This window comes from Aphanomyces astaci (assembly GCF_000520075.1).
Source record: "Aphanomyces astaci strain APO3 unplaced genomic scaffold supercont1.116, whole genome shotgun sequence".
Lineage (NCBI taxonomy): Eukaryota > Oomycota > Saprolegniomycetes > Saprolegniales > Verrucalvaceae > Aphanomyces > Aphanomyces astaci.
This window is the reverse complement of record NW_009798379.1, coordinates 55,376-66,850: the sequence shown is the minus strand read 5'-3', so window position 1 is coordinate 66,850 and position 11,475 is coordinate 55,376. Positions and strand designations below refer to the sequence as shown.

The 11,475-nt window shown below is 56.5% G+C and overlaps 3 protein-coding genes across 3 annotated transcripts; 1 reads left to right on the top strand and 2 right to left on the bottom strand.

Annotated features, from left to right (window-relative positions):
• Positions 1 to 175: 175 nt before the first annotated feature.
• Positions 176 to 955, bottom strand: H257_17717 (hypothetical protein; the record flags this gene model as incomplete). Its single annotated transcript, XM_009846603.1, has 1 exon — positions 176 to 955. One exon carries the CDS (start codon positions 953 to 955, stop codon positions 176 to 178), a length of 780 nt encoding a protein of 259 aa, XP_009844905.1.
• Positions 956 to 6,898: 5,943 nt separating this feature from the next.
• Positions 6,899 to 8,801, top strand: H257_17716 (hypothetical protein; the record flags this gene model as incomplete). The annotated part of the gene is made up of 10 exons (XM_009846602.1): positions 6,899 to 7,000; positions 7,147 to 7,227; positions 7,304 to 7,380; positions 7,438 to 7,576; positions 7,630 to 7,778; positions 7,860 to 7,917; positions 8,003 to 8,203; positions 8,375 to 8,577; positions 8,659 to 8,716; positions 8,772 to 8,801. The coding sequence occupies 10 exons, from the start codon at positions 6,899 to 6,901 to the stop codon at positions 8,799 to 8,801; spliced, it is 1,098 nt and encodes a 365-aa protein (XP_009844904.1).
• Positions 8,802 to 8,827: 26 nt separating this feature from the next.
• On the bottom strand, positions 8,828 to 11,138 carry H257_17715 (hypothetical protein; the record flags this gene model as incomplete). The annotated part of the gene is made up of 6 exons (XM_009846601.1): positions 8,828 to 8,984; positions 9,075 to 9,555; positions 9,602 to 9,805; positions 9,867 to 10,115; positions 10,525 to 10,645; positions 10,689 to 11,138. 6 exons carry the CDS (start codon positions 11,136 to 11,138, stop codon positions 8,828 to 8,830), a joined length of 1,662 nt encoding a protein of 553 aa, XP_009844903.1.
• Between the last annotated feature and the right edge of the window lie 337 nt (positions 11,139 to 11,475).

Genomic DNA, 11,475 nt, shown 5'->3' with positions numbered 1-11,475 from the left:
GCTGCATTATTCAGGTGCTACTCCATGATGGTTATTCATCAAATTAACGATGTTTACCGCAAACACTACACGAGCGAGTTTGGTCTTCCATAACCAAGTCGGTCGTATGTTCAACCAAGTGGGTTGTACAGTATATTGGCCATGTCGCTTTCGTTATGGCACGCGCAAGTTTGACTTACTTCGGCAAGTACGGTTCAATGAAGGCACGAGCAGCACTGGTGCGTTCATAGATTCCTGGCTTGCCGATCTTACCACAGCCATCGCCCCAGGCGACCACCGCCACCAAGCGCACGGTACCGTTTTCTTCGATGGTCAACGGTCCCCCCGAGTCGCGGTTACACGAATCTTCTCCTTTCACCCCTCCAGCACCCAACTCCGTGTCGTACAAGGGCCTTGGCGAGGAGGTCAACGCAGCCGAGGCCCTGGTGTTGTTCCAGGTCGTGACGTTGACCTCCTTGAGCACTGGCGATTGGGGGCCATCCCACGTGACGAATCCCCAGCCGCGTACCCAAGTGAGCACGTCCGCCGGAACGAATTCAAACGACACCTTCACAGGTTCGATGGTCGTGATGTTGCGGTCCAAGATTGCGATGCCCACGTCGTAGCGATCGGGGTGTTTGATTTCCTGAGTGACATTGGCCAGTTCCCCGTCGGCAAAACCGGTTAAATAGTGCGTGCCCACGACTACAGTACGTAGTTTACCGGTCAAGCAATGCGCCGCTGTCAAAACGACATTGGGGGCGATCAGACTGCCGCCGCACACGGTCACATTATTGGGCGACACCTTGAGCCCAGCCACGTAACGGTGCTTGCCGAGTTGGGCTTCCTGTCCCCCGAGGATTTCGAAACCGTCTTCAGGGGCCTCATCGCCCCAAGCAACTTTGGGTAGGGCAATTTGGTCTTGAGCGAAGGCAGCGACGGCCACAGTCAAAGCGAGAAGGAGTGCGAACTTCATGGTGGAAATTCGAAAATGAATGGTATTTCAGCTTGAGCCAAGTCAATCCAATCGTTAACGTCAGACTGTGATTGCACTACCAAGTACCAAGGTTTACTAAATGGATGGTTTGGATGCGTACAACATACATACATGCACTGACACACCTCTTGTCATTAAGTCAACATTGGCGTCGTAAATATCCAACAGCGTGACATTCTTGCCAGAAAAACCCGCTGACAGTTACACGCACTTTCAAAGGATGAAGGTTCTTACTGTTAACACTTGCAATACGATGGATTGATATACTGATATACTGCACGACATATGATCGCACTATCCGCATACGCTGAAGTTTCAGTCTATGATCTGGAGGTCTAGTATACAACTCCTTCGTGGTTGTTGGGCACGGTAAGGTCACCCAGTCGGTCACACAACTGATTTTCACGCAGTCAATCCCACCACAGATATGGGTACAGTACGTTCACCCGTGCACCCTTTGCCTCCTCCCCCAGTTCGGTTCTTCCAACGCACAGTGGGTTCGTGTGGATTCTGCACTTGCCGCCGAAAAAGTCGTAAGAGTCTTACTAAGGGTCTGGTTGAAGTAAAGAATCACCCACTTTTTCAGCACCCGCTTTCCCTCGCGGAGGAATGTCTTAATAATGATAATCAAAACTCAATTAACCATGTTTTCTTCACAATGTGGATAAGTGCGACACAGTAAGTTAGCGTGATTTTCTGGCAAGAATGTTGGCCACGCTGTAGGATATTATTTCGAAGTACGTAACGCTACGTAGTATTTATGATTAGTCAATTGAGTTCGGATATTTATTTATGACAAGAGGACAAGAGCTGCGTGAGTGCATGTATGATGTTGGCCATGTCACATTCATTATGACACGCGCAAGTTTGACTTACTTCGGCAAGTACGATCGTACTACCGGTATCCGCATACGCTTCCCGCCTTCGTTGTTGTTGGTGGTCGAGGTTTTCTACGCAGTCAAAGATGTAATCACGTTAACGTTAGGGTCTGGTTGAAGTAAAATCCACCTGATTTTTTTCGACGACTTTTTGAGTGCGAAAAAGTTGGTGCTGGTTGAAGTAATCCGGTAAAATAATACTACTAGTATCTGGTCAGTGTAAATTGTGCCCGGATAGTAGTGGTGTTTCATGGCCAATCACTCATAATGACGGAGCTTGGGCAACTAGAAGTGGCTGCCAAAGACAGCCCGACAGCGAAGAAGCCAAGGGCATCTAATACAGGCTTCGACGCATGTGACGTAGAACAGTTTTAGTTTTAGTATATGTTGGCATTGTAACGTTACTGTAGGGCAGAAATACCTTTCCAGTCGTTGTTTCGAATGGAGTAAACATTCATCGGTGACTCCTTGTTTGATCTGCCATCGCGTCCGACAACGGCAACCACACAAGCTACTGCTGCAAGTGTAGTTGCGAACGCTACGATATCCCCGGCCTCCATTGTGCTTCGGCGGAAGACTGGTTCGGGGATACTGACGCTCAAGTTGCTATCCGGTATCTATAATATGGGCCAACTTTTCACCTCATTATTAATAACTTGTTGATAATTTATACCTACTCAAATTCAAGTCAAATCACCCACTTTTTCAAACAGTTGGTATTTCATGAACTTTTTATATAAGTGAGTGCCCACATAGTTAACGAGCTTGGCTGGTATATCTACAACGTTCCCGGTCTGGGTTCTGGAAGACTCGGTCACACCGTGCATCTTGGGAGTCAATCTCCTCCGGAAGTTGCATGCTCTCGTTCACCTCGGACGAGACCAAGTATGTTTCGAAGGCAACCGAGTGACCCTCCCGTTTATCACCCAGGGAGAGGATGACCTCCCCAGACAGGGCCGAACAGTAGCGCATCTCTGCCGGGAGGACGACGACACCCCAGGGTGCACCCCAACAACGGGGGCAGACCCCGGTACAGGACCACCGACAACCACCACGACGGCCCCGGACCACCTCACCCTGACGGCATCGAAAAACGTTCTCCTACGGAGCCGCTCTCGTCACATTATCTGTTGTTTGCTCTCCGATCCAGTCGCGGACGGACTCCTGGTCCTCGTCGAACTACTGCAAGGTGCATTCCCGCTACAGGTCGCTCGATCGCTCAACCTTAGCCGGGACAACGGTGTCTGGATCCAACTCCGGAACCCGACCGATTCGGTTGTCGAGATCCGACCTGCCGATGTTATGGCCATGGTCACCCTGGTACCGACCTCGATACAAGACCTTGAGACGGCGGAAGCCACGGACCAGCACTCGCCCCGGAGTGCGAGCTTTCAGGAGGGGGGAAGGGGCGACGCGGAAATGACAAATGAATGTCGGGAAGGCGACACACACCCGGGAGGAGTATGTGCAGCACTCCAGAAGAGCAAGGACGAGGTCCCGATCGACTGGAAGGACTCCAGTCTCAGCCCGCCACAGAAAGAGCTGCTTCGGAAACTACTCTTGCGTTTTAACCTGTTCGTGACCACATCGAAGGCTCCGGGACAGACAGACCTGGTGAAGTGCCATATCAATACGGCGGATGCCAGCCCCATTAAGTCGGTACCCTTCCGGGTTACCCAAAAGGAAGGAGAGATCATGGATACCGAGATTCGTCAGTACCTGGAGCTGGGATTGATCCGGAAGTCCTCCAGCCCCTGGGCGAGTCTGGTGTTGATGATTCGAAAACCCGACGGCTCTATACGTTTCTGCATCGACTACCGGAAGCTCCTGCTACCCCATGCCCCGAGTGTACGACCTGGACGTCCTCGGAAAATGCAAGTACTTTACAACGATGGATGTAGCTTCGGGGTACTGGAATTCAGGATGGCCGAGGATAGTATCCAGAAGACGGCCTTCACGTGCATATTTGGCCTGTACGAATGGCTGGTGATGCCGTTTGGACTGTGCAACGCGGTCCCCCAATTCGAGCGCTTGATGGAGGGAGTGCTCCAGGACTACCTGTGGCGTATATGTTTGGTCTACCTGGACGACGTAATCATCTTCAGCGAAGATTTCGGGACCCACCTAGTCCGGATTCAACAGGTCCTGACCTGCCTCCAGGACGCCGGATTTAAACTGAAGATGTCCAAGTGCCAGTGGGGACGGGACAGGGTCGCTTTCCTGGGACATACGATAACTCCGGGAGGAATCCTTCCGAACCCAGAGAAGGTCAAGGCCGTCCTGAGAATCAAACCCCTGCGGAATGTGGCTCAGGTGCCGTCCTTCCTGGGGCTGGCAGGGTACTTCCGAAGATTCATAAAGGGATACGCTACTATCTCCCGACCCCTGGAACACCTCAAGGTGACCGATACCTTCGAGTGGTCCCCCGAATGTCAACAGGCCCTGGATACCTTAAAAAGAAAGCTGGCCAGCCCTCCGATCTTGGCGTACCCGGACTTTGATCTCCCGTTCACGATCCTGGTGGACGCCTGTCCAATCGCCCTAGGGGCAGCCTTGATGCAGGAACAGAGAGGGAGACACTGAGTAATAGCCTACGCGAGCCAAGCGCTAGATGCGACTCAGCAGAAATGGATCTCCAAGAAAGATGGAGTCTCTGAGATCGAATGCTATGGATTGGTATGGGCCACTGGCAAGTTCCGGCCTTACGTCGATAGGCGACATTTCACGGTGTATACGGACCATGCAGCTTTGGTTTGGCTATTTGGCTGTACAAGACCGGATCGAAGTCCGGGAACGGGAAGTTGGCCCAGTGGGCAGTACACCTCCAAAGCCTGGATTTCACGGTGATCCACCGGCCCGGGACCTTCATGAGGTGTGCGGATGGCTTGTCCCGACTACCCCTCGAAACGCAGGAGGACATGAAGGGAGGCCCCGGAGCCGTCGCTCTACGATGGGACCCTGAAGCGGAATAATTCCAAACTCCCGCTACCTACGGGTGGGCCACGAGTGTGTGCAATCGCTAAAGGAGTGGTCGGAGCCGTAACACGGAGCCAGTCCCGGGCGACCGCGGCTGAGGATCCGGCCCCCTACCCTCCTGGCAAAGAAACCCCCAAGGAAGGACGACCCAAGGAACGGGAGACCAGCCCCGGACCCTCCGGGTCCTCACCCGGTGAGCTACAACCTTATCAAGACGACACCTACACGCACCCGGACGCGGTACTCCGGCGTGAGCAGGTAAGGGACCCATTTGGGACGGCCATGAAAGCGTATCTGGAAGGAAACGCGCTCCCGCTGGACCCTTGGTTGATGCGACTGGTCTCCCGAACCTCCGAACATTACTCTGTGAAGGACGGTGTATTGTACCGGCGCGTTGTGTTAAAATCCCCACTACGAAACCCACACATGAACCTGGTTCCGGTGATCCCCGTGGCCATGACCACGGACGTTCTGTCTCTATGCCATAACTCCCCGTTGGCTGGCCATTTTGGTAGGGAAAGAACCTTGGAACGAGTACGCCAAATCGCGTACTGGCACCGGTGGAGGGAGGGCGTGGCTGAATACTGTCGGTGCTGCGTACACTACAGTGCGGCGAAGGGTACTCGGCCCTGGAAACAAGGGCGATTGCTAAGGATGCCTGTATACGAGCTCCGGGGCCCCTTCAGTTTCGTTGTCGTTGATGCCCTTGGGCCACTACCCTCGACTCCGGGAGGCAACAAGTTCATCCTGGTCTTTATGGACTACTTCACGAGGTGGGCCGAGGCTATTCCAGTCCCGGACTTGAAGACATCCTCCTTTCTCAGGTCCTGGTTGACGAAGTGGTGTGCCGGTACGGTGTCCCGGACAAACTGCTCTCAGACCGGGTGTCAAATTTCGTGTCCAAGTTAGCTGAAACTATGTACCGGACTTTGGGAATCGACAAGGTCGCCAGCGCACCGGGGCACCCTCAAGGACAGGGACTAGTCGAACGGTTCTATTCTACCCTCGCCACGATGCTCAAAATGTACGTCAATGCGGCCCATACGGATTGGGACACCTACCTTCCCCGACTCATGTGGGCGTACCGGACCGCCCATCAGGAGACTCTGGGAGACACTCCGTTCTTCTGCATGTACGGAAGGGACCCGGTCCAGCCTCTGTACTTGGTATTTTCCAACCAGGAGCCGTTATGGAAGTCGGACGAGTTGCCGCAGTGGCGTCGGAAGCATCGTGCTTGGTTAATGGCGACTCGGAAGATGATTGAAGGCCAGCTGCTCCGGGGCCAGAACCGGGATGCCACGTACAGAGAAAAGTGGAATTCAGTCCCACCGACTCTGTATGGGTATACCAACACTTCCATAAGTCCCGGAACCCTGAGGACCTCCGGGTCCAGAAGCTGGCTTACCATTGGCACGGTCCGTACCGGGTGTACTCTAAACAGGGCGATAACACGTACAGGGTTTACCTGCCGTCCACCCTAATCGGATAGTGCACATCAACGTCGATCGCCTGAAAGCATTTCACGGATACTGGACCCGTCCCTTCAATGACGAGGTCCCGGAACGGTACACGGGACCCGCAGAATCAGGGACCGCAAGTGATGACACGGTCCTGGAAGACGACTTACTGCCCCGATCGAGCTTTGTGGAACGGGTTGACTTCCCTGATGGGGACGTGGCGTACGCGAACTCTCATTCCCCGGTCCTCCGCATACTGGACAAGCGACACGACGACGGCCGGGAAGTGGAGTACTTGGTGCAACACGCTGACGATACGACCCACTGGACACGGCGATTGCTCCTGGTCGATTATAATTCGTTTATCACGGAATACGAGAATGAGTCACGGAGACAGCAGGAACTCCCGATTCGCGGCCGAAGCGGGCGCAGGCGAAGTGGGAATCCCTAGTGAAGCCTGATGAACGGGAAGCGGCGGATCGGGAGAGCCAGGAGTCAGGCCCTGGGGAGGCCTCAGACCGCGTGCCCACTGAGAACCGACTGGGGGATGCGAATGCGAGCCCACGATGAACGGATACACCCCGCCGACATTTCCTACGTCCCGAGCCGAGATGGCCTCCTGGATCATCCATCCGATGGCAGACGAGATGGCCGCGCGAGTACAGGCCGCCGGGTTCCCGGGAGAAAAACGATTCAAGAGTTTAGCGCGTAATGTCCGGCCATGCAACCAGGACAGGACGGACATGAACGGGGGAGCGAATGGTTTCGAACGACCCAAAAAAGGCACGACTGGCCACCACTCAGGACCTTGAGTCTGGACGTAATCGGCCATTGCCTGACTACCGTGCAAGGTGATTAGATTTCGCAAGGACACTCCCTCTCGAAGGAATTCCGGCCAGTAGGAGTGCGGGTAGCACAGGAAGCGCAGCAGTTGGACCCCGTACGCCTGGACTACGCGGAACAGGGTCCCGGCAATCCTCAACAAAGGTCCCATGAGAGCCTTGACCTCGCGTTAGGCCGCGCCGGACGACGTCATAAACGAATGGCTCCAAATCAAGTGTGCGTACTTCTGCCAAAACGACCGAAGGACCCGGTCCAATTCTCGCCATTCTGGAAGCTGATGCCACGAAAGCGGAACGAACGACACCAGGGTCGTCGAGTACCGCTCCCAGGGGCTCCTCGCGACCACGGAGGCATACGCCGAATCGACCGGGGGTGGTAAGGAGGCACCGAGGGGTCCCGCTGCATCAGGGTCGGAGCGTCGGGCCTTTTTCGTCAACTGCGTCGACGTACCGGGAGAGGGACGTTTCGAAGACGGAGTCGACACCTGGGCAGCTGGAAGATGAGGGTCGAAGCCGCGTCCGCGGATTCCGTACCGGTAGTCCCGGGGGTCATGGACGACCCCGATTTTGTAGAGACCAAAGCATCTGCGGCCCCGGACGACGCACCTGTGACCAAAATCATCGTGCGGGTTGGCCCGGGAGACCACTGGTATGACTCCGCTCCGGATTGCGAGGTCGGGGTCGGAAGGGTCGGGACAGCCAGACTCTGTGACCTTTGGTCCCGGGCCAGGACCACGGACCAATTATCATACGACACCCCGCGGATTCGGGAGCTCGTGTGGACGGAGGTTGTCGCGTCGGGAAGGCGAATGCGGAAAGGTTCTCACAGTTGACTTCGAAGAGGGCTGGGTCATCCCGGACCCACGCCTCTAGAAGTCGGTCAAACATCGGCCCGCTCGTCACGCGGAAGTGCGAATTGACCCGTCCAAGAAGGCGGGGACGACGTCCGGGAATCGCTGCGTGGCGGTCACCAGGGCCTTGGACGCCTCTCGGTGGCCTGCTACATCGACCCGGTACCTTTCTTCACCTTTGCGACTTCCTCCTCGTGCGACCGCTGTTGTCGGTCCAGCTCGCGTACTTGATCAGCCATTGAGGATAACTGGGCTTGAATGGCGTTTTCTACCCGAGTCGCCAACTCTTTGTACTTTTTCGCCTCATGCTGAGCTTCCCGTTGCCGAGTCTGGAGTCCCCGGACTTTGCCCAACAAAGCCACGACCTCCGGAGGCTGTGCGGCTTGCACTCTAGCCGCCGGAGCAGCCGCCGGGGCTACGGGAGCCCTTCAACGCTCCTGCGTTCGGACCCGAGCATGAGCAGAGGAGGCTGCCTGATTCGTCCCGGCTAGTGCCTCAGTCTGACGACCCCGATTTTGTAGAGACCAAAGCATCTGCGGCCCCGGACGACGCACCTGTGACCAAAATCATCGTGCGGGTTGGCCCGGGAGACCACTGGTATGACTCCGCTCCGGATTGCGAGGTCGGGGTCGGAAGGGTCGGGACAGCCAGACTCTGTGACCTTTGGTCCCGGGCCAGGACCACGGACCAATTATCATACGACACCCCGCGGATTCGGGAGCTCGTGTGGACGGAGGTTGTCGCGTCGGGAAGGCGAATGCGGAAAGGTTCTCACAGTTGACTTCGAAGAGGGCTGGGTCATCCCGGACCCACGCCTCTAGAAGTCGGTCAAACATCGGCCCGCTCGTCACGCGGAAGTGCGAATTGACCCGTCCAAGAAGGCGGGGACGACGTCCGGGAATCGCTGCGTGGCGGTCACCAGGGAGTAGGAGTGCGGGTAGCACAGGAAGCGCAGCAGTTGGACCCCGTACGCCTGGACTACGCGGAACAGGGTCCCGGCAATCCTCAACAAAGGTCCCATGAGAGCCTTGACCTCGCGTTAGGCCGCGCCGGACGACGTCATAAACGAATGGCTCCAAATCAAGTGTGCGTACTTCTGCCAAAACGACCGAAGGACCCGGTCCAATTCTCGCCATTCTGGGAGCTGATGCCACGAAAGCGGAACGAACGACACCAGGGTCGTCGAGTACCGCTCCCAGGGGCTCCTCGCGACCACGGAGGCATACGCCGAATCGACCGGGGGTGGTAAGGAGGCACCGAGGGGTCCCGCTGCATCAGGGTCGGAGCGTCGGGCCTTTTTCGTCAACTGCGTCGACGTACCGGGAGAGGGACGTTTCGAAGACGGAGTCGACACCTGGGCAGCTGGAAGATGAGGGTCGAAGCCGCGTCCGCGGATTCCGTACCGGTAGTCCCGGGGGTCATGGACGACCCCGATTTTGTAGAGACCAAAGCATCTGCGGCCCCGGACGACGCACCTGTGACCAAAATCATCGTGCGGGTTGGCCCGGGAGACCACTGGTATGACTCCGCTCCGGATTGCGAGGTCGGGGTCGGAAGGGTCGGGACAGCCAGACTCTGTGACCTTTGGTCCCGGGCCAGGACCACGGACCAATTATCATACGACACCCCGCGGATTCGGGAGCTCGTGTGGACGGAGGTTGTCGCGTCGGGAAGGCGAATGCGGAAAGGTTCTCACAGTTGACTTCGAAGAGGGCTGGGTCATCCCGGACCCACGCCTCTAGAAGTCGGTCAAACATCGGCCCGCTCGTCACGCGGAAGTGCGAATTGACCCGTCCAAGAAGGCGGGGACGACGTCCGGGAATCGCTGCGTGGCGGTCACCAGGGCCTTGGACGCCTCTCGGTGGCCTGCTACATCGACCCGGTACCTTTCTTCACCTTTGCGACTTCCTCCTCGTGCGACCGCTGTTGTCGGTCCAGCTCGCGTACTTGATCAGCCATTGAGGATAACTGGGCTTGAATGGCGTTTTCTACCCGAGTCGCCAACTCTTTGTACTTTTTCGCCTCATGCTGAGCTTCCCGTTGCCGAGTCTGGAGTCCCCGGACTTTGCCCAACAAAGCCACGACCTCCGGAGGCTGTGCGGCTTGCACTCTAGCCGCCGGAGCAGCCGCCGGGGCTACGGGAGCCCTTCAACGCTCCTGCGTTCGGACCCGAGCATGAGCAGAGGAGGCTGCCTGATTCGTCCCGGCTAGTGCCTCAGTCTCGGTCTACTGTTCCTGGCGTCGGTTGCCGATTTCGGTATTGGCCCTCTTCTGATTCAAAAAAGCTAGCGGGGCTGCATCTTCCCTCCCGGACCCGAGGGAGGGCGTAGTCCTGGCGTTCCGTCGTGTCCGCCACCTCTTAGCCTTCTCCTTGGACCACCGCTGTCTGTAACTTCCACACCCGGCGTTTTTCGGACATTGTAGCGGCCAGATGGACGCTCAGACGTTGTTGGGTGAATCCCAGATCATCGGAGATTCGTTATTTTTCGGCGAGTGCTTGCTCCAGATAGGTGCTCAAATTGACACCTCTACGTTTACAGGTACGGAGTTCTGTCCGGAGTCCGCGGACGCGCTCTTCCAGCTGGTTGCGCTCAGTGTTGGCTTGGCCCCGTTCCTGTTCAACCTTCTCCCGGAGCGCCATTTCGGCCTCCCGTTCCTCTCGGGCCTTGTTTCAGTGCAACTCCAAGGCTCTCGACCTCCACATTTACTCGCCAGAGGGCCGCAGGCATATTGTGTGGTCCGTTCGGTAGGAGTCTGGCCAGGACGAATCGGAGTGCCGCCTCGATCCGCACGGTCCGGCCCAGGCGGTCCAGGAGGGCCTGATTGCTGACGGCCGACACGGACAAAGCTTCAAACAGCCCCCGGAAGGTGCATTCGAGGTTGGACGCCAGACTATGCCCTGCGGACGACGTTTCGATCGATGCTCCCCGAGCTCCGGGCTGGTCAACAAGGTCCGTGTTGGGGTCCGGGTCAACATGGGTCGGTGGGGTTGGAGACGGGAGCTCGAGCAACAACTGTATTTGGGCGACAAGTTGATCGGTGTGCGCTGCAAAGGTCGGTGTCACCATGTGGTTTATCCGAGCAGCGGGTGCAGCCGAGCCTGCACCGGATGAGCGTGCCGTATGGGGAGGCGTATGCCCGGCGGAAGCTTTCTCCATTGGGTTTGGCGGATTTTGCTTCGTGTGCTACGGCTGGCTACGATCCAACTGGTCCTCGCCGGAGCTCGGACTTAAGCGGGGGAGAATGTCGCGGGGAAATTTCGGACGTTCCGTGACTAGCCTTGGTGTGCTTGCTGAAGAGTTTACATTCCTGCCACATAAATTTTGCTGAAAACCACAGAACAGACGCCACCTGTCAACTCATGTGTTGAGGTAGAGTCTCGAGTGAGGTGGATGCACATCAAGGTAATTAAAAAGGGAATTGTATTACATCTGAATTGTTGGTACGACACTACAGCTGAACGTATTCCGGGGTACTAGTAATATATAATCGGAT